The sequence below is a fragment of the Garra rufa genome, chromosome 13 (genome assembly GCF_049309525.1).
Source record: "Garra rufa chromosome 13, GarRuf1.0, whole genome shotgun sequence".
In the NCBI taxonomy this organism is placed as follows: Eukaryota; Metazoa; Chordata; class Actinopteri; order Cypriniformes; family Cyprinidae; genus Garra; species Garra rufa.
The window spans coordinates 4,208,697-4,232,394 of NC_133373.1; the positions used below are offsets into that span (position 1 = coordinate 4,208,697).

The 23,698-nt window shown below is 36.2% G+C and overlaps 1 protein-coding gene across 1 annotated transcript; it reads left to right on the forward strand.

Moving 5' to 3' along the window:
• The first annotated feature begins 3,032 nt into the window (after positions 1-3,032).
• Positions 3,033-23,694, forward strand: slain2 (SLAIN motif family, member 2). The gene is made up of 9 exons (XM_073816632.1): positions 3,033-3,042; positions 6,814-6,984; positions 9,122-9,292; positions 10,044-10,385; positions 10,483-10,623; positions 16,084-16,164; positions 18,299-18,337; positions 18,912-19,119; positions 21,252-23,694. Exons 1-9 carry the CDS (start codon positions 3,033-3,035, stop codon positions 21,316-21,318), a joined length of 1,230 nt encoding a protein of 409 aa, XP_073672733.1. The 3' UTR covers positions 21,319-23,694.
• The last annotated feature ends 4 nt before the right edge of the window (positions 23,695-23,698 follow it).

The window sequence follows — 23,698 nt, forward strand, 5'->3', positions numbered from 1 at the left end:
TACTTTTATCTCATTAGTTATACATCTAAATTTCTTTTTGTGCTTTTAAAATCAATAAATGAACACCAGTGTGTGCCGTATTAATAGTAAGTGCTATCCACACTCTTGAACATTGTCGTTATGTAGTGATTCAGCAAGTTCAGAACAGTCTTTACAGGCTTTATGACCGGGTAGAGCTCAGATTCACTTTCCCCTGAGTGAACAACATTCATTCCTCTCTCTGTGTCGTTTTCTTTAGCTGCAACCTCAACTTGCCCCTGCAATCCAATCTAATATTGCAATCCTGTTTGGAGTACACTCTGTTTCCCTGTTGATATCTTTCCTTTGTTCTTTTTTTCTATGCTCTTTCCTATGTCCTTCACTGATCTGACAGGTCGCACTTATCCTGTACTTTCAACATCATTGTATTCATTCTGCCTTTTTCTCTTCCTTCTTCATCCTTGTCTCTTTCATGTCGTCTTTGGCTCTTTGTACTGCTGTTGGTGTCATGAGCTCTTCCTTCTCACTGCGTCTTAGTTTCTGTGTTTGTCCTTAAACACCCCACGTTTCTCTGAACTTTCATTGCTAGATGACTCTCTCACACATATTCTCCCAATAACTTTCATACAGGCTGATGGGCAGCCTCATTTCCATGTGGATTGTCCATTGAGCTGAACAAAATGTTCTTGACAGACAGTCGTTAGACATTTAAGTGCATCCTGTAATGGGCCTTGCTGTCTCAGGCTGAGATAAAAAGCACAGTTAGCGAAGCATCTTCTCAGTGTCAGAATCATCTGTGTGGTTTAAATTGTCCTTTACAGTAGAATTATGACAGATTAGCTGTCCTCATTTCTCATTGTCTTTTATTCTTGGATTTTTCTCTTCTTGGAGACACTCAAAACCATTATTAGTGGACTCAGTGTGGTGTACTTCTGGTGGAAAGAGCGTGGATGAGCCAAACCATTTGATGGGCTGGAACGTAATGGCCATTGACTCGCTTCGGCCACATATATGGAGATAATGACATCCTGAAAGATGGAAAAGACTTTGGGTATTTCTGTTTTGGCTTAGATGAAGCTTTCCTAGATAAAAGTCTATGGTAGCATCAGTTTCAGGTTTCAGAAAAAACTTTGATCTCTTCACATGACAGTCTCTTCTATCCATTAGTGCCAGTTGCAGAGCTTTTGAAATGGTCATGAAGTATCCTCTGCTTATTCGTCATGGTAAAATGAATGAATAATGAATGTACAACTATATCTACAAAAAGCAATGTGTTTCAAAGGAAAGCATAGGAGGTTTTCTATATCTACTAAACGTAAATAATTATGAAATAATTATTTGATCCATAATTCATAATCACCCTTTTTAAGAATACAGAATTAGGGTTGCAAATAATTTCAGAAACATTGCAGAAATTTTGGAAACTTTCCAGCATTTTTTGGAATATTCCAGGGATTTTTGGGAAGTTTCTGGAAATTTACCAGAAATTTTCCACCCCTTTGCAACCTAATAAAGAATACACTTCATTGAAAAAAATCTTGGTAATTTTAATGCTGCGCTTATAGCTATGACTAGGACTGAGTGGTGTATGTTTTTTTTTTTTTTTTTTTTTGTACATTTTTGTGATATGCAATATGTCAATATTATGGGATTTAAAAAATAATAAAAAAAATGCATCCATAAAAAGGCTTTTGATACATATAAACTGTTACATACAAAGTACATACAAGTACAAGTACAAACTGTTTACTGCAAAATCAACACTAGTTTATAAAAAATATTAATCTGGACATATTTTATATTGTCAGCAAAGATATTTGATAATTATGATGATTGTGAAAATATAGGGAATATAGATTTTCACAATGTGGAAAATGTGGACAGAATTGCATATCCTTTTTTTTTTGAGAAAAACTATTATGTACAAACAGAAACTTAAAGGTCTTCACAGCAACCTGTTAAAATAAAAGTTTGGTTTAAGTTGAAGAAACTATGACAGAAATATATTATTTAATGTAATAATAGTACTACTACTAATACAATTATTTTTATTAAAATATGTTTTGAGGAATATTTACCAGAATTTATTTAGCAAAAAAATGTAAATACTCAACACAGTGATTATTAAAATTTAATGAAACAATTCAAATGGAATCTAGAAAATGGAAAGACAGAACTTGTTTCCAAAAAACTGAATTTGAGAAAATGTATTTCAATAGGTGTTTAAAATGTTTTTTTTTTTCTTTTTTTCTTAATATTATTTAATTTAATATTTAAAACAAAGTCTAGAAAATTTTAAATGGAGAAAAAAAAAAAAAACAGAAGAAAAAAACAAAATTGAATTAAAAAAAAAAAAAACTGATTTTAATGTTCCACCCAGCCCTAGCTTTGAATAAAATATATTGAATATGGTGGGGTGGTAGCATAAGGTCAAGCTCCAAAAGTTTACAAAGCTCAATTGGAATCTGAAATGACTTCAGGTCTGTTGTTTGGAGATGGGTCAGCATTCAGGATAAAGATGAAGCCTATAGTCAAGAATCTGACTTGCGAGACTAGGTTGTTTCAGGCTAGCTTTTAAGGACACATCTATTTTTGTCTGTTCAAAGACAGTGAAAAACACTCAATGACACACTTTGACTCCGTTTTAGGTAATGGATTTTACACACTTTTGTGTGCCTATGTTGTAATATATTCTCAGTACTCCTGGTAATAGTCTGTCTAGTCTGCATGGAGTTAGTGTTGTATCAGATTTGTTGTTGGTAAATGTCCTTGAATGTAATGTCCTAACAGTCTGGGGTTATTGGCTTACAGCGGTCTCAGCATCACTGATCCAGGCTCTTTGTGTCAATCCTCATTTCTTCTAGTCCCTACTGAATGAGGGCAGCCCTCGCTCTTGGCTTCATTTTTAACACATACGCACACAAACACTGAACAGGTCATCTACACCGGCCCAAACCCAAATCCTCTGCTTTATCAGTGCACACTCATTCCTGTGTTTCTGTCGATGTTTTAATGTCTCAGCACTCAAGTGTTGTGCATGTATGCGTGTAAGCATGGCTGATGGTGTGGTGTTAATGCAGTTCACTGCTTGATCTGTAAGGAAGTGAGTGGGGAGAGCATGTTGTTGTTGTTTCTCTGAATAAAGCACACGCTGAGTGATGGCAGGAGTAGAGTGGGAGAAAGTCATTAGACAGGAAACAGAGAGAGAGAGAGAGAAGATGGATCCATAGAAAGAGGGCAGGAAAGAGTCGGAGGTCTGGGGAAATGTGCTTTAATGACCTCTTGAGGGTCCAGCTGCACACACACACACGCTAAAGGCTAAGCAATCAAATATTTACAGTATACTCAAGATGACTCTGTTGCAAATATAAAACTATGGGATGGGTAAAAATATATAGATTCCTTGATTTAAATATATTCTAATTTTTTAAAACAATTTAGATTCTTAAATCTCAAGAATCACATTTACAACTCTTGTGTTTGCTGCATAAAACCATCAGGTGATTTTTACATTGGTCTGAATGAAAATGCAAATTTATTTTTGGCTACTAGCTGCCACCACAAATAAATCAATGTATTGGAAACACTGCAATATATCAAAGCTTTGTGGAGATACAGCCTCAGACGTAGTCTGGCATCATGTCTCAAATTTCTTGCATTCCAATACAAAGACACTTGTCTATCTACACAAAATTAACTTACTATCTTCGTAACTTTTTATCAGCATAGTCTGAAGATGATTTGACTCGATTTTGGTGAAAATCGGGCAAACGATCAATGAGGAGTTGAAAAAAAGCTGGACACGACGTTCAGCTGACTGGCAAAATTGGTGTCTATATTGTCGGCATGAGCCAAAGAATATTTTGAGATCACATTCATTACCAAAGGCCAATTTAATCTTTTAAAAGTTTTTGGTCAGAAGTAGTGTCGTCAAAAATATCAATATTTCGATAAATAACGATACTGAAATATCTGAACGGTACCAATACTAATTTCCCAAAGTATCGATGCTAGCCGAGCTGTCACTTTCACTTCTCTCCAAAGGCGTGTTGACAAACACCACACGTGACCGCAGTGCCTGTCTCGTCTCATTCGCTCTGGTTAAATAGCATAAGTGAAGCGAATAGAAAGGCGAGTGCGGCGACCCCGCCACCGGCTTTGGTTGATAAAGAACACAGCAGCAGTGCTATCTGGAAATATTTTGGATATAAAGCAAATGAACACGGAAAGCCGAAGTACAAGCCAATATGTAAGAGTTGCTACAGAGCAGTGCTAACAAAAGGCGCTAACACCACTAATTTCGCAAAGCACCTGAAAGACAGACACCCCGATCTATATAAATAATTTCAAGAGGTTTGTAACTGTTCTCATTTTAACATTACTGAATAATTAAATAAGATTACCTATAGCTGATATGAGTGTTGTCTCGTTTTTTTCACCATAGTTCGTTAATATAGTCTGATTGAGGAATCTTAGACAAGTAAATACTTCAACTGTAGTCAAATGAAAATTAACTTGTGCTTATTTAACTTTATTTAAAAATATATTAGTTAATGCAATTTGTTTTCATGTCGATCCAGTGAGCAACTGAGCATTGTTTTCGCGTGTGATGCATGCACGTTTGCATGGATCGGTGATTATATGTGAATCTGGCATTAAAATCTGTTCGTCAAATAATGTTAATGTATTAACCAGCATTTATGAACGATGAGCAATGCATTTGTTACAGTATATTTTAATTTTTGATAACGGTAGGTAATAAAATTACAACTGATCATGTTAGCTCTGGTCCAATAAAAATGTTTTAATTAGTTGATGTATTAGTAAATGTTAGTTTAAATTAACTTTTAACTAAGATTAATAAATGTTTTGGAAGTATAAAAGTTATAAAAGTGTGGTCTAAAAAGAAAAAACACTCAAGTCACAACCTACATTACCAGCTGTATTTGTATTTGAACAGCAAAGAAAGTATGAAACAAACTCAAATGAAGCTAAAAAGCTGAACAGGGCTGTAGCAGTGTACATGTGCACATACCTCATTGTCATGTTATTTTGTTATATTTATCTTTAAATTAAAAAAGAAATTTACCCCCTTAAATATTGTGGCATTTTTTTTTCTCTGTGGTATCGAAAATGGTATCGAATATCGATATTTTTCAAGGTATCGTATCGAAGTTAGAAATTCTAGTATCGTGACAACACTAGTCAGGAGATGATCTGAGCCAAATTTGGTGAAAATTGGACCAATGCCCTTGGAGGACTTTCAAAAAGTAGGTTTTCAACATACATCGAAATGGCGCACAAAGTTTGAAAGCACCCCCAAACTTGGTTAAGGCTCATACCGAGTTTTGTAATGATACGCCAATGCGTTTGAAAAATTGCATTTTATGACAAAATTAAAAATGGCCAACGCTCAAAATGGCTGATATGAGTAAATTTTCATATCTCCTGACAACTAGGTGGTGCTGTGCAGAAACTGTGCAGGTAGCCTCAGGTCATGCTTGTTACAACACACACCAAATTTGGTCTCAATATGGCAATTTGTTGTGGAGATATAGCCTCACATCCATTTTTGCCTGCTCTTCGTAAAATTTGTTAGCATATTATTCAAGGATGGTTTGACTAATTAACTTGAAATCCACAACTGTTTGCCAGCATGGTTTAACGATGATCTGAGACAATTTTGGTGAAAATCAGACAAAGTTTGAAAAAGTAGGTTTTTTGAACTATTGATACCTTATGATTTTTAAATTGTGGTGTCTGTTTGACTCTGCATGAGCCAAGGATTTAGAGAAAAAAAATTGCATCTGAACTTAACGGTTCAAGGGTTATTAGCATAAACCTGAGTGAAAGTTTGGACAATTGTTGGTGCTAGAGAGTTTGAGTTAGAGACTCATGTTGAGAATGTCCTCTATCAGTGTGCCAAACTACAAGCGGTTTACAAGTTGACAATATAACGGCTTGTACACAAGGTCACGTAACATCACATTTACCTCACATAAAATCTAGCTCACACAGCAGAAACGTATTTGTCAAAAATCTTTTTTTTTAATAATTTTCCAGCCCAAATATACACACACACAGGATCGAGTGATGAGCGATCATGTGAGAGTATGTCCACAGGGAGAGCAGCTGAAGTGGCTTCTATTTTATGCTCTGCTCTTGAGAGAGACAGTACAGTCTCTTTCTTGGCTGATATTCAGCTAACGGTCTTCAGATTCTCTAGCCGTCAGTGTTGCCAAAAGCTTTAACAGCGATACATTCTCCCTGCGGCAGCTGAGCTAAGAGTTAACCTTGTGACTGAATCATAGACAACTACATATTCATGGTGCTGCATTGCTCCACAATGCCTACATTGAGTCTGAGTTTGTGAGAGAGAATTGACTGGATGTTAATGGCATTGTCATCCGCTAAATGACTGAGTAAGGCTCTTGTGGGTGTGCATATGCGTCTTTGTACTCGTAGACTGTGAATAGACTGCATTGTATGCAATCAACTGCAATCCATCAGGACCTAGAATGTCACTCTTTATTAGACTTGGCCATGCCGTATGTTTAAATTGACTCTCGCTAAACCGTATTGTGTATGTCTCCATGAGCATGCGTGCATGAAAGTGCCATCTGTGTATGTGTGCTCGAGGAGTGTTTTTGTGTTTTGAAGTATGTCATATAATAGGCCCATTTATTTTTTCTAATAATAACAGCTGCTGTCTGAAATTTGTTCCTTGTAAACGAAAGCCGATTGTTTGAACTAACAACATAAGAAGGAGACAATTAAATGCTTTCACTTCATGTTTAACAAGTTCTTAGTATTATGTTTTGTTTTCTTTTGCAGCAAACAAGCGAAGGAGTCTATATAACAGTTCCTACAGTCCTCAAGTGGGCTACGGAAGCCCGTACAGCACAAATACGGCAAATAGTCCTTATAGCAGTGGATTCAACTCCCCGTCCTCCACTCCATCTAGAGTGCCTATCGTCAAGCAGCTCGTTCTGCCTGGCAGTGCAGGTAAAGGCCTCTTTACTCCAAATGTGCAGTAAGAAATAGTTGAGGAATATATGTGACCCGTGCTGGCAAAAAGAGTTGGAATGAATGCGCACAGTCTAATTTTGAGCTACAGGCAAAAGAAGTGAAAATCAGCTTTGGTCGAATTTGAGGTTTTCACAAAAATTAGTTCTTTAAGCCCTCTTATAACAATCCCAATGCTCCAAATAGTAATTAAACATCTAAAAGGATCTTTTTTGAAGATGATCTAAGCCAAATTTGGTGAGAATTGGACCAATTCTGGAGTGAACTAATCCTTTAAACTTAAAACACACAACTAGAGACTGACCGATATGGGTTTTTCTATAGCCGATGCTGATGCCGATGTCGATGTTTAGTGGTCAGGGTCAGCCGATATACGCTGCCGATTTTTTTAGCCGATTTTTAGGGCCGATATCTTGAAGTTCTTCCCTTTATTTGCATGCTAAAATGTCACACTAATTATAAGTGAATGCACATCATTTCTAAACTTAACATCATGAACAATGAACACAATGAACCATCTTTCGGTATTATTCTAAAAGATTTAACCAAAGTTAACCAAACAAATCGAACTGACCAAGTATTAAATATATAAAACAGATAATATAAAAACTGTTAATCATTTATATAAAAGTTTAAGAGCTGAGATTAATGTTAAACTAATGTTTTAAATATAAAATTTTTAATACAGAAATTTTAAATGATTTATATAACTGAGAGGACCTGCCAGCAGAAGATTTAATTACTGAATCATATCATTCATTTGATTCGTTCGAACAGCTGATTCATTCCTGAATAAAGCAAATGACTCTCTTTATGAATGGGAAATTGAATCATTTCACTAGATTCGTTTCAAAACGCACGTTCATTCATAAACGAAACACCGCTGCGTTTAAATGGAGATGCTCAGCGGCTCAGTTGTGACTTGTTTCAGAATACTTTTGACGACAAAAGAGAGCAAAATCTTACTTTTGACAACGAAATGAAGCAAAATCAGGCAAAAGTGTAATCTGCCTGCCACCCACCTGCACCTATATTTTTCTCTGATTTAGCAAACCGCACACAATCATCCTATTACTATTATTCTAATTCTTAGTTTTGAATGATAATATGATGAATTGATGTTTCATTTTAACAGCTGATCTTCACATCGCTGGACACTTATAGGCTTAATCACTCGTGCTTTTAAGCCAAATCCATGCTGAAAAATAACGTTTACTGACATCTGGACGTGACCATATATGTATAAACTCGCAGTATCTGGGGTGATTGAGCGGACGGTGCGGCCGCATCAGGTGCAGTCATCAAAATATATTTAAAAGGAAGCTGGGCTACGGTCCTGACCACATAACTCAGGTTCAGATTTTAGAAAATGTAGTTAATGTTTATATCATTATTGTTTTATCTCATCCACCCGCGACCCACCCACAAGTAATTAGAATGCATTTTTTTATTACCAGACCCGCAGATATAACCACCGTGCATCACTGTCTCCGAGCGTGGCGGAGTAATCGCAAAGCTGCATAGTTTGTGAGAGCTGTCGCCGCCTTCTCCACCCCACGCACACAGTGAAATTCTCCGACTCCAATACAGGAAAAATAAAACAGAACTTATAACACTTGCTAATATGTTAGCAAGCAAGCTGCTGATCGTTTTCGACTACAGTCCTTAAACTTAACTGCAAGTAAGCAAACCTTTAACCAGCTGTAGCATAATGCCAGTTCCCAACGGTTCTATGCTTTTCTTTCACTAAGTGAAAGCAACACTTTCTAGTTTACTAATAATATATAGTAAATATATGGCCATGGGACTTTGAAATATTAGAATTTAAGCCTTACATTTATCTCTCAGAACTGTTATTGAATCTTACAAAAGTTTTGGCTTGGGGTCCGCACCAATAACACGGGGCTGCCCGCAGACGTGCCTGACTTTAAATCGGCGCTACTAAACACGGATATCGGCCGATGCCGATATATTAAAAAATGACAAATATCGGCCCGATATATCGGTCGACCTCTACACACACCTGTAGTTCTAGTGTTTATTATAGATCTTCCTATGAATAACTTTTATTTTGGGATATATTCATGTATTTAATTTGTCTTGTGTGTGTGTCTAGGTCACCAGCGTGGATCGACTGACAGAAACACACAGGCAGTGAGCCCACAGTCATCAGTAGACAGCGAGTTAAGCACATCAGAGATGGACGAAGACTCTGTCGGGTCATCGACCACATATAAACTCAATGACGTCACAGACGTGCAGATACTCGCCCGCATGCAGGAAGAGAGTGAGTGTTGTCTTTTTTTCTAACAAGTGTTGCACATAGTCTTTTAGTCTGTTCTGTCTCTCTAAGAATAGTTATTGTTATACATTTGGTTATCATGCTGCTCAAATGGATCCTACACAATCTTAAAATGATAGTTCACGCAAAAATGCTGTCATTAATTACTCACCCTTGTGTTGTTCCAATCCCTGTAAGACATTTATTCATCTTTGGAACACAAATTAAGATATTATTGATAAAATCCCAGAGCTTTCTGTCCTGCATAGACAGCAACACAACTGACCCAGAAAGGTAGTAAAGTCATTGTTAAAATTAAGGTTGAACCATTGATGTCACATGGACTGTTTTAACGATGTTATTAATACCTTTCTGGGTCTTGGATGTGGTAGTTGTGTTTCTGTCTATGCAGGATCTGAAAGCACTTGGATTTCATCAAAGTATCTTAATTTGTGTTCCAAAGATGAACGAAGGTCTTACAGGTTTGGAACGACATGAGAATAATTAATGACAGAATAAAAATTTTGGGGTGAACTGTCAATCAGAGATTTAGGGTGTGTTCATACTTGTAGTTTGGTTTATTTGGTCCAGACCAAAAAGGAAAATTTTACTTTTGGTCCTGGTTCACTTAGCATTCACACTGGCATTTTTGACAGCAAACCTAAAGATAGTGAAACTAAAGGCATACTAAAGGTCTAGCCAAACATGACAAGTGTGAACACACCCAAAAACTCAAACTCTCTGTTTTCCCTTTTAGGTTTAAGGCAAGAATACGCTGCCACAGCATCACGTCGTAGTTCAGGTTCATCGTGTCAGTCGTTGCGACGAGGAACCCTAAGTGACCAGGAGCTGGATGCACAGAGCCTGGATGATGATGAGGAGGCGGTCCACCATTCCTACCACACACCTGTTAACCGCTTCAGCCCCTCCCCTCGGCACTCACCCCGCGCCTCCCCTAGAAACTCGCCCCGATCCCGCTCGCCCGCACGCTCTTTAGAGTACAGCCGCGGATCTCCTCAACCAATCATCAGCCGCCTTCAACAGCCGCGCCACTCTTTGCAAGGCCACGATACGCAGACCAATGCTATTAAGAATGAAGGTAGATCTTCTTCCAGTCACTTTTGACTTGGGCTACTTCTTTTTAATACAATGTCAGTTTGAATGTGGGTTTCTTCATACTTTGTTTTTGTGTGCAGAAAAGCTGAGACGGAGTTTACCTAACCTCACACGATCCAGCTCTGGGCCGACTGCAGAGCCAGTCAAAAACAGCAGGAGCTGTGAGTCAAACCTGCAAGTGCCAAACGGAGGGTCACCCAGACACCAGAGTCAGTCTGCCAGTGAGTATCCAGACACATCAATGACTATCAATGCACACACACATTAGATCAACCAATGAATGCACGCAGAACTCTTAAAGGGAACTATTAAAGGGATAGTTCACCCAAAAATGAAAATGTGATGTTTATCTGCTTACCCCCAGGGCATCCGAGATATAAGTGACTTTGCTTTTTCAGTAGAACACAAATGAAGATATACAGCCTGTGAGTCATATAATGGCAGTCAACAGGATCTGCCATTATATGACTGACAGATGCAACGGTTTGAGTTAAAAAATCTTCTTTGTGTTTTACTGAAGAAACAATGTCACCTACATCTTGGATGCCCTGGGGGTAAGCAGTGAACATCAAATTTTATTTTTTGGTGAACTATCCCTTTAGGACAGGGGTGTCAAACTCAATTTAGGGTGAGGGCCGGATGAGAAGAAATGTGACCATGTGCGGGCCGAATCTCCTTTTTTCATAGAATCTCCTTTCAAATCATAGTGCACCAAATTACAAATGAATTTGCAAAAAAAAATAATAATAAAAAAATAATAATAAAAACCTAGAAAGACACAATATTCTGTAAAACTGCATTTAATAAGTCCTCAGAAACTGTTCATTAACACTCGTATTCCTTTTTGGGAAAGCAAAGTTGTCTAAGTAATGGCAAATAAAACCCTTTCCTTTGAACATTAATATTATTTGTCAGATACTTTTTAGTAATGAGAAAATAAGAAATAACAAATGCTAAAGATTATGTGTACATTACATTAAATATAATTTACAAACTAGAAAAACACTTCACAATAAAAAAAAACTGCCTTTAACATATTTAAGAACTCAAAAGCTTATATGTAAAAAAAAAATTACATAACGAAAAAAATACTTTGGATAGGAACTATAAGCAGGCACTAGAAATGAGAACTTTAACAAATAAACATCTAGAATGTATTTGTAATGCATTAGGTTTGACTTTGACATACGTACGTATACATGCGTACTGAGATGCGCAGATGAGCTCAAACGTCACTCGAATCCGCAGCTTCAAATAAATTATCCGCCCGCCCCTGTATATTTCTCTGATTTAGCTAACTGCACCCGATCTTCCTATTGCAGTTATTCTAATCTAATTCTTAGTTTTGCATGATGATATGATGAATGGATGGTTCATTTTAACAGCTGATCTGATCACACACTTATATACGCTTAATAACTCGTGCTTTTAAAACAAATCCACGCTGAAAAGAATAACGAGAGCTGACGTAGCTGGTCTGGACGTGACTCTCTGATGAAATCGGTCAGGTTTTCTCTATAGAGCCGTTCTGAACTTATGAACGCATACTGGATCCTTGGACTAAAAGGGCTTCACCAGTATAAGAAATTTTTAGATCGTAAAATTCTGTCTCTTTTCATTTTTAAGGTATTATTTTAGCTGTAATGTACTGAATAAAATTAGTAGGCTAATCAATAATAATTATTATTTTACCACTCAAACAGTGCATCAACATCAGCAACCAGCCACGTCGTTAACGTCAGTCCTCTCATCGAGTGCTACAGAGAAAGCAATGAATAACTTAACTTTGTCTTTCAGCTGATGGTTCAAGTCTCTTGCAAGGTCCCCAATTCTTTCAGCCACTGTGTTTCTTGACAAGCTAATACTGGCAAAGCCTGTTTTTTTTTTCTTCAGGACACACAAGCTCTGCTGCCTTTACCATACACGCGAGTGCTTGCCACACATCTTTAGTTAGCCGACGTGTTCGAAATTTGATTTAGGCGCCGCTTTAGAATGCTCGTGTGTTAGCGGTTCCTGCTGAAGCGCAATAGAAGCAAAATAAAATGATCAATAATAAAATAAAAATGAATAAATCCAAAGACGATATTGCCGTGGATACTCGTACATTGACTTTATTTAATACTACTACTACTAATAATAATGATAATAAAAAAAGTAATATTAAATATTATTGTTCAAAGCATTCCGCGGGCCGCATGTTTGACACCCCTGCTTTAGGACTTGTATGGCCTAATATAACATAAATGTCTTTTACTGAAACATGAAAGATCTGTTATCATATTATACATATTTTGCACTTGCCATTATTTCGATGATGTGAAATGGTTGCACTCAGTGAGCTACTGGCGCTACCTGTTGCTATTTTTAACACAACACATCAGGGAAAATAAAATATTGATACGATGCCACATTGTGTGGCTTTTGGTTGTAATTTTCAGTCGAAGGGAAACAAGAGAAGCGATATCTTCACTGCTCTCCTAGCGATAAGAAGAGGAGAAAAGAATGGAAAGATGCCTGCAGACAAATAAAACTTCCTAAAGAACTGCGTTATTGTTCTCTCAGCTGTAGCCCTGATGCCTGAGGCTTTTAGTCGAGCACAGCTACTGAAAGAGCTTACAAACGGCAGAGACGAGAAATGCTAGATGCCATCCTGGCGTGATGTAAACATGCTGATGCTTGTCATTAGGCCGCACTGAAGGAGTTTCTCAGTGTGGATTTCACTCGATATCCAGGGGCGTTTAGACTCCTTGTGGGGAAAAAACAATGGTATGCCATTTGGTTTAAATCTTTGCTTATATCCATCGCCAGCTGTCAGTAGCTTTGGTCATTGTATCAGTATTTTATTTTGTAAGTTGCAGTAAAAATAGCAACAGGTAGTGCCAGTAGCTCACATTGCAACCATTTCACGTCTCATTAAAATAATGGCACCCCCTATAGTCTAAAAAAAATTCTAAAACTTTTTTTAAAATACTGTAAACTTTAACATCTAGCAAACAGCACAAACACATATACGGTAGAGCACCACATAAAAAGACTTTGCATTCCATGATGTGAAATTTATCATGAATGTTATTCTGTTCGTAAATCTTGATGTATGGTAACATTTGACTTACGACTATGCACTTCTTGGTTGCGGATTCTGTGCTTCTGACACACATTTAACTGCACCGCCAGTGTCTTGGCTTGCTTGGATGAGGCTCTTTGATCTTCTCACGTTTTCTCTTAGATCACATGTTATTGGCATCTTGGCATTTCCTCTAAAAACCTGACTGACTTTCAAACAAAGCCCTTGTTAATTATTATTCAGGGGTGATGTTTAATGTTTTAGGGAAATCTTTAGATGATGCATCATCTTGCCACTACACCCATGTGTTCAATTACATTTAATAGCCTAGGTGTCATTTTTGTGCTAGATTTGAATAGATTTAAATATTTGTTTTAAAATATAAATATTATTGATTTTAATGTTTAATTAACTACAATATCACAACGGTTGTCATTAGTGGCGAAAAGCAACACCGGCAAAATTCCAGCACACAGCTAGTGTTTTTCAGGGCCCGTTCTGATTTTAGCTCATGCATTCGGTTGGCAATGCTGACATAACAATGTTGCCAACACTGAGAAATAAAATCTGATTCCCAAACAAATGACTCTTATGAATCAGTACTTTTAAGTAAATCAAATCCATAGAGCATGACCAGTGTAGTATAAATGATTCCCAAAATTAATGGCTCTAAACTCACATACACAACAGTCAATTCTGTCAGAATTAAGTTTGTTTTTGCTTTTTTTTCTTGAAAAACATGAACTGACTCATTTACTATTACCATAACATCATAACAGCACAAAAGTGATAAAGTCCAGGTGGCATCACGATATGACAGCATACTGAATCATTTTATCCCTTAGAGGTTAACAAAGGCCAGATCTCTTTCTGTCTATAGACAGTTCATCTGATCTAGAGTCTCTCAAACAGGAGTGGCGTCACTCTGTAATTCTTGTAAACAAAAATGTAATAAGTCAATTAATCAGGGTAATCTGCTGGATTTTTAAGCTCATTTTAGACTTTATAAGACCTGCACAAATCAAATGAATTCCATATGAGCAGGGTAGGGCAATGTGTATGGTAACATATTTAAACTTTAAAATGCATTATTTACAGTTTAGGTTTTCACCAAAACAAAGTTCTATAAAATTATAAGTTTCACACTTTAGCCGTTTAACCTGTTTTTAAGAAAATGTCTGACTCGAAAACAGTTATTATCAATAATTAATTGTTTAAATTTTTTATAATGCATTATTATTTTGTCAATCAACTGGTTCACATCAAAAACAGACAGGCTTATTGAAAATGCTAATTTATTCTCAGACAGCAGGAGGCACTTTCTGCCACTGATTAAAAAATCTGACTTTTTTTCCCTCAGAACTGTGAGGTGTAAACACAATTGCTAGATAAAGGCAGAATTGCGGGATATAAACTTACAGTTGTGAGAAATAAAGTTTTTTCTCGCAATTCTGACTTTCTTTCTTGCAATTAAAAGTTTGTTTCTCACAATTTTGACTTTTTTTTTCTCAGAATTGTGAGATGTAAATTTGCAATTGTGAGTTATAAAATCCAGCTCTGAAGAGAAAAGAGTTTATATATCAGAATTCTGATTTTAGAATTTATATTATGCAATTGCGACTTTATTTCTCAAAATTGTGAGTTTATATCTCAATTCTGAGAATAAAAAGTCAGAATTGTGAGATAAGTCCCTATAACTTTGTTGGTTTGTTTTATTCAGTGGCAGAAACATAATTTCCATAGTTTTCCCAGTAATCACCGCACTTGACTTGGAAATGTGCAGCGCTTATATTTATTTTGTCAGCACATTAAGGCAAATCACAATTCTTGTCATTACGCCCCAAATTTTAAGACCTCTGGAAATCATAATTAAGACTTTCTTGGCCTTTAAGTTGACATTTAAGAACTTGTAAGAACTCATGGAAATCCTGTTAATAATATCCTGTATTTAACATCTCTTTAAATCATAATTAAGGCTTGTTACATTTAATACTTTCTATTACCTTATATTTGATGCAACTAAATGTAAGACTTTTTACGGACCTGCGGAAACCCTGTTAATAATATCCTGCATTTCAGTGACCCTAGATAAACAGCCATCTCTTAAACAGCACTTAAAAAAACATTAGCTTAAGTGATTTTACATACTTGAATGCTGTATTTCAGGCTTCTCCCCTTCATTTGGTAAATGGACAGTCTACTTTTATTTCTGTCCTTCCTGCCTAGCATGTTCTGCCTCTTCCCTTCTCTCCGCCTTTGTTTCTTCCTCACACTCTTTGTTTTTTGGCTGAGGTGCTGGTTGTCTGGATGTAGTTGGATTTACCCTTGGCTTAGTGCTGCCTCTCCTTCCTGTTCCTCACCCGGGGATTCATTTTTCTCTTGGCTGTGGCGCCCTCTGGTGGCTGGTTAGAAGTGGTCCTCTGTCTCACCCATGCATGGGAATGGCTCTGGCTTGAATTAGATCTGACCCTGGCTGGCTGTCTTTGCCTTGGCATCACCTAAAAGTTGATTTTGAATCAGTTCTGGTCAGGGGTTTAAGTGCCTACAGGTGGAAGGTGGGCTGCTGAGCTCAAATGAGCCTGAATCAAACGAAATGTCTACTTGTCTTTCATCTCAGCGTCACAACAAAGGCTCTCCACACCTGCTCGCTCCTCACCAAAACCAAAAGAGAGACTCCAGAGCCCTACGTCTCTAAGAGGTAAAGCACTGAGCAGGTCACCCAGACTCGTTCATATACCAGATAGCTCTGGAAGTATTTTATGGCGTTTTGACAAAATTTTTTTTGGACCCATTGTTTGGTTGCTGTGGAAGCTGTTTACTTACCACAGATGAGAAATGCGCTCTTCTAGAGAACAGGGGGTCTGGGTTATGGTTTTAATATGAGCTCAAGAGTGATTGCCCAATTTATTTATTGATTGATTGAAAATAGTATATTATTGCATACCAGCCTGGTAGGTTTGGGAAAGGTTATATGAATGGGCTTTCCCTTCTTTGCTGTGAAGGCAGTTAAAGTATTAGTTCACTTTTAGAATGAACATTTACTGATAATTTACTCACCCCCGTGTCATCCAAGATGTTCACATCTTTCTTTTTTCAGTTGAAAGAAAAATAGGTTTTCAAGGAAAACATTTCAGGATTTATCTTCATATAGTGGACTTCAGTAGAGGCCAAATTGCCGTTTCAATGCTTCAAAGGGTTCTACACAATCACAGCAGAGGAATAAGTCTTATCTAGGGAAATGATTTATAAAAAAAAAAAAAAAAAAAAAAAATTTAGATACTTTTTAGCCAAAAATGCTCATCTTGGATGATATGTATTTATACAGGTTTTTTTTTTTTTTTTTTGTATGTAGTTTAATAGTCATTTACAGTTTACATCCCACTTTCAGAATCTGCAAAATGTTAATTATTTGACCAAAATAAGAGGGATCGTACAAAATGCATTTTATTGTTTATTTAGGACTGACCTGAATAAGATATTTCGCATAAAATATGTTTACATATAGTCCACAAGGGAAAATAATAGTTGAATTTATAAAAGTTATAAAACTGCCTGCTGTCCCACAAATTCTGTGGATTCCCACATTTTTAAGTATTTGTACCATTTCCAACAAAGGGACTCATATGCAACTATTACAGAAGGTTCAAACACTCACTGATGTTTCAGTAGGAAACACAATGCATTAAGAATTTTAAGATCAGGGTAAATGTAACTTATTTTGTCTTCTGGGAAACATGTAAGTATCTTGTAGCCTCTGAAGGTCACTACTAAATGGAAAATATGATATTTATTTTTCATCTCAATTCTGTTCAAAATTTTTCACCCTCCAGCTCTTAATGCATGTTTTCTCTTCTGGAGCATCAGTGAGTGTTTGAACCTTCTGTAATAGTTGCATATGAGTCCCTCAGTTGTCCTCAGTGTGAAAAGATGAATCTCAAAATCATACAGTCATTGTTGAAATGTGTTTAAAATACACAAAAATGCTGGAAAACCAAAAAAATTGTTGGACCTGAAGGATTCTGTTCTGAAGAACAGCAGGCAGTTTAACTGTCAAGTTATCAGGACAAACAAGTGACTCATGAACAACTATCATTAAACAAAACAAAAAAACACAGCTGTGGATCATTCAGGTAACAACACAGTATTAACAAGGGGATGTAAACTTTTGAATGTGGTCATTTTTATCAATTCAACTTGTGGACTAAATGTAAACATCTTTTATGTGAAATCTTATTTAGGTCGGTACTAGATAAACAATAACAAAGTGTATATGATCACTCTTATTTTGGTGAAATAATTAACATTGTGCAAATTCTGAAAGGGGGATGTAAACTTCTGACCTCAACTGTAGTTATTGTGTCAAACTAATTAAAAACAGGTTGGTTGGTTATTGGTCAGTGAAAATTACTGTGGATGTTGAATTGTAAGTGTCATCTCACAGCATTGAGCTTTTTTTTAATAATTGTGCGGAATTGAATTTTGTGCTGTATATTTATTTGGAGTGGCTTTTAAGAAAAGTTGTGAATGCTGTTGTTTCTTTGCAGTTTTATAGGGCGAGTGATGCTGTAGGCTGCTGTAGGTCTGCCCCCCTTTGGTACAAATGTGCCACGTCTTCCTTTACTTTTATTATTAAATGGAAATGCTGAAACGTTGTCACCGAACCAAATGTTGCAGTGGTCTGTGAAGCCATCTGTCTGCATTTTAATTATTTAATGCACTTTGGTTGCATTAAATAATGTTTGTCAGTCACACTTGCACTTTGAGTCCTGAGCAATTGGACAGCTTTTGGAGCCGAAACAAACCCAACCCTCTCTTTTCCATCTTTTACCCAGTTCCTCTCTCGTGTTGCTTTGGAGAGGAAACAGATTTCAGTGAGTATAAACACTGATGATGATGCAGCTTTTCAGTGATATTTTATGTTGTGCAAGTGTGCGTGATTGGTAGATTGTGTTTGTGCCGTGATTGTGGGGACATTTGTATAACTAGTATTTTGAAAATGTTTTGTGAACGCTAGTCGATCAAGGCTGTTTAAATCCATCCCTCCATTCTTATTGTGCTTTATTTTCTACCAGTTTTGTGTTGAATGTCATTAATGCTATAGTGTTCTGTGAATGTGGAAAACTGTAGGAGCGTGTGGTGATGTTTAATGTGTAGCTTTAAGAATTAGAGTTATCTAACCGCATTGGGTTTTTAGGGTTGCATCCATCTTTTTTCGTTATTATTTGTCATTATAAACCCATTTTCATTAACTCATGACTGTGGTCCCATGAATGCCTTGGATCAGGTAGTATATAGACGGAAGATAAACTACTGAATAGAAGCTCTGTCTTTTATTCAGTCTATGGGGTTTTATCTTTAATGGAATATCCAGTATTTCAGTTCACAATTATTTTTTTCTAATTCTGTCTTTCCCACTCATCTTCCCTCTGTTTTTGTTTATTCCAGTGCCCTCTTCCAGTAAGATGCGGACTCCCACTGCTCCGTCTCCCTTGGCTCTCCGTCAGCCCATGAAGGTCATGTCTAATCATGGTTCGGGCACAACCACGCCCACGCGCTCTATGGCCCCGGCCCGCAGCGGCCTGCCCCGCCCCGCCGCCAATGCTGGAGGAGGTTTACCAGTGCCTCGCAGCAAACTGGTCCAGCCTGTGCGCAGGTACTATCAGGTTTTTACAACTCACTATAAACATTAGGGCTGTCACTAATGATTGTTTTGGTTAATGAGTATTTGGTTGATTAATCTGATGATTAATTGGATTATTTCTTTTGAGGTAAAAAAGGGAAACAATACCCTTTAAAATGACTTAAAATATATAATAGTAATAAGGCAATAATAATTGGTTCAAATAAAGTATCAAAAGCAAATAATCATATGCTTTTATTGAATGAAACTGTGAAAATAATAGAACTAATGCACATTATGCATTATATCAAAGGCCTACAGAGGGCGCCAACGACCTGATGATTGTTTTTACATTTTACAGTGCAAAAAATTTAAAGAGGCATTTATTGTTGTATTTTCCAACATCGCTTGTAAAGATTTTCAAAAGCTTGAAATTATGGGTGATTTGGAGCTTTTCAAAACTCAGGATCAGTTAAACCATTGCATCGCAAAATGATTTATTGTTTCAAAGCACTCCAATCGGACTGCATATCAAGAATCATTTTTTTCATATCTGGACTTCAAATAGCATATCGCAAATTATTTGATGGAACTTTGCATATCACAAATCATTTGTGAAATCATTCAGAACGGGGATTGAATTAGGAGCTTGTATCGCGAATCATTTGATTTAGATCGTAACAGGTTTGTGAATCATGTGAAATGCTATTTGAAGTCCTGATCTAAAAGAAATGATTCACAATACAGAGAGTTCCGATCTACAGGGTTCATACAAGGTGCTTAAAGTACTTGAATTTGACTTTTTCATGCACATCGTTTCATGCAAAATGATTCTGTTTCGAAGTGCTCCAATCAGATTGTGTATTGCGAATGACTTGATTTAGATCAGGGGGGTGTTCCATAAAACAAGTTTACCAAATAAGCCAGGCTTATTTCAGTTAGTCTGACTTTTTGTCACTTGATTTGGCTCAAAATAAGTCAGACTAACTGAAATAAGTCTGACTTATTTGGTAAACTTGTTTTATGGAACACCCCCCAGGACATTATCATGAGGGTTCGCAGATCATTTGAGTTAGGTTGGGTTTTGATTGGAACAGGTTTGTGAGTCATTTTGCGAATTATATGATTCAAATCAAATGATTTGAGATACATAATTTGAAGTCCTGATCTAAAGCAAATGATTTGCTATCCTGTCCTGTTCTGAAATTATAGTTCACTAATCATTATTCAGATCAAGACTTCTAATCATTTGACATAGGTTGGGACTTCAATCCATGTATTATGAAATATTTGATTTAGATCAGAACTTCGTGAATCATTTGATTCAGATTGGGACTTAGGAGCACATTTTGTGAATAATTCGGAATAGGTTTGTGAATCATTTCGAGAATTGAATGATTGATATCAAATGATTTGCAACATGCGTTTTGAAGTACCGATCTAAATCAAACGATTCACGATCCGTGCTCCAAGTCCTGATCTGAAATATTGGTTCATGAATCATTATTCAGATCGGGAGTTCAAATTGCGTATCACAAATCATTAGACGTATGTTGGGAATTTGAACCGCTTGTAACAAATTATTTGATTTAGATCAGAACATTGCGAATCACTTGATTCAGATCGGAACGGGTTCATGAATCATCCTGTTAGTTGAATGATTCAAATCAAGAAAATTGCGAGATGTGATTTGAAGTTCCATTCAAAGTCAAATGATTCACGACCCGTGCTCAGAGTCCTGATCTGAAATGATGGTTTGTGAGAAAGTATGCACAAATACATATAAGAAAATAAACCATGTTTTTACTATAGTAAAAGTGTAGTATACTTTGCAAGTGCTTCACTTTATTTTTTCCATTTTTATCAGCATATATATATATCTTCAGAATTTAGAATTTGAATTGATAAAAAGAAAAAGAAGTGCTTGAAAAGTCTTGGAATTTCATTTTACAGTATCTGTACGAAACAATAGTATGTGCTTTATTTTTAAAAAAAGGTTTATCATGCAGTCTTAGAAAACGGTCTAATAATGCTTTTCATGGATTCTTATCTTTGGAATTCGCACTTCCGCTATTTTGCCAGTTAATCAACATTGGCAAAATGCTATCAAGGATTTTTTTTTTTAATCGAGCACTTTCATTCTGAGTGTGTTGTTTGCTCCACAGGTCTCTGCCAGCTCCAAGGACGTACAGCGGTATCAGAGACGAGACCTGGAGAGAGGGCTGCTACTGAGCGCGCCCACAACCAGCAGCACAAACGGGCTTTCAGTTCAACCTGGCACTTTATAGAGATACGTCTTTAACCCCCACAAATAAAGAGACACATTCTTCCAAACAAATGACTCTCTCCTCTTTCAGTTGACGTCGCAAAGCTCATCCCAGCAGGATAGATGTGGAAGGCAGGCTGGACGCCACAGAATGCCAAAGAACAAAAAATAACAGACTGGGATTCGCCTTCACCTACCAAACAGACCTGTACTGCAAATGGCTACAAATCCACAATCCTGCTTGCAAGTCCCCCTTAAACCCACTATAGAGGAACACTGAACTGTAAGATTAGTGGGCATTCCTTGCGAGCACATACAGATTGATCATAACTTTTTGGCTCAAGTTGGAAAGGTTCGTATGGCAACAGAGTCCACATAGGAATTCAATCAGAATGTCTTTCATATCTATGTGACCTCCTATTTATTTGAAATCATTATTTAAAATATTTCTTTCAAAGAGTATTCATACAGTATTTGGTCTTTATGAATATATAAATGTATGTTTACTAGTCTTTATTTTTGGGCTGTTTAGTTCTGAATGTCATTGTTAAACCTCAACTGCAAAGCTATGTTTCCAAAGCATTTTAAATGTCTGAATTATGAACGCATTTCAGAGTCTCTTGGTTTGAGCCTCATATACGCAGCAGTCGTGAGAGACACGGATCAGTCAGAAGTTCATGAATTGTGTTTGTATGTCCTAAGTTGAAATTGGGAAATTCATTGAATATAAATGCCTGAGACTAATTTCATAAGGTGAACTGTTGTATTGTCAAACGTTGTTCATCGATTGGTGTCCCAGTGATAATGTCTCGGTGGCAGGGGTCATAAAGATGTGGTTGTGTGGGTGAAGTGTAGTGCTTATGTACTATTCATTTCGGGAAATTCCTGGTCATGTTATTTGTCGTCATTCTCAGGCCAAGAATTAAAATGGCGCTGAATGGGAGTGTGCATACTATTGAGACTGCGCAAGTTTGTTTTTAAAAACGAGTGCCTATAATTTATGAAATTCTGAGTGCTACAATTTTTTTTTTTTTTTTTTGGTTCGTGCCAATTGCTTTATTTTGCCAATATTATTTACTTCAGGGTTCTTTGCATTTCTTGCTCAAGTTTTGTTTGATTTTTGTAATTGCTTTGATAACATTTATATTTGCTTTTTTGTAACAAAGGTATGTTATAAAAGCCCCTTGATATTTATGACAAAATACTATGCGCTGATAAAGAGGCTTATTTATTAAAGGGCGAGATGCCTCCGTGTGCTGAGATATAGAGTTAGTGGGATGCTTGAGCCTAGTATGGTCATGAATACATGACATAAACTTTTTGTGGATTGTTTTTTTGGTAAAGACTTTTATATCTCCACAAACATGATGCTCGGTTTCCCCTGCGTTGAATCATTTCAAATAAAAGTTGAAAAAAAAAGCTGCGTGTTCTGTCACTTATTTTTGCCAGAACTAAACTATATACACTACCAGTCAAAAGTTTTTAATGCTTTTAAAGGAGTCTCTTCTGCTCACCAAGCCTGTATTTATTTGATCCAAAGTACAGCAAAAACAGTAAAATTCTGAAATATTTTTACTATTTAAAAAGCTGTTTTCTATTTGAATATATTTTAAGATGTAATTTATTCCTGTGATCAAATCTAAATTTTCAGCATCTTTTAGAAATTATTCTAAAATGCTAATTTGCTGCTCAAGAAACATTTTTGTTATTATTAATATTTAAAACAGTTGAGTACATTTTTTCAAGATTCTTTGATGAATATAAAGATTCAAAGATCAGCATTTATCTGAAATAAAAAGCTTTTGTAATATTTTACACTATACCATTCAAAAGCTTAGTTTTTGGGAAAGAAATTATAGAAATTATTACTTTTATTTAGCAAGGATGCATTAAATTGATCAAAAGGTTATGACAAAGAAATTTACAATGTTATGAAAGATTTATATTTAAGATAAATGCTTTTCTTCTGAATCAGAATAAATTCTACTCGGCTGTTTTTAACACAATAATAATAATAATAAATGTTTTTGAGCAGCAAATCAAATATAATCATTTCCGAAGGATCGTGTGACTGGAGTAATGATGTTCAAAATTCAGCTTGAAATCACAGAATAAATGCATTTTAAAATATATTCAAATAGAAAGCAGTTATTTTAAATAGTACAAATATTTCAAACTTGTACTGTTTTTGCTGTACTTTAAATCAAATTCTTTAAAAAACATTAAAATCTCACTGTTCAAACACTTTTGACTTTATAATCTAATGTATTAGTAGATCTTAGTTCAAAATTTAAAACCTGAAGTGTTCAAATAGTTATCATTACCATTTAGTTTTCTATTATTTTA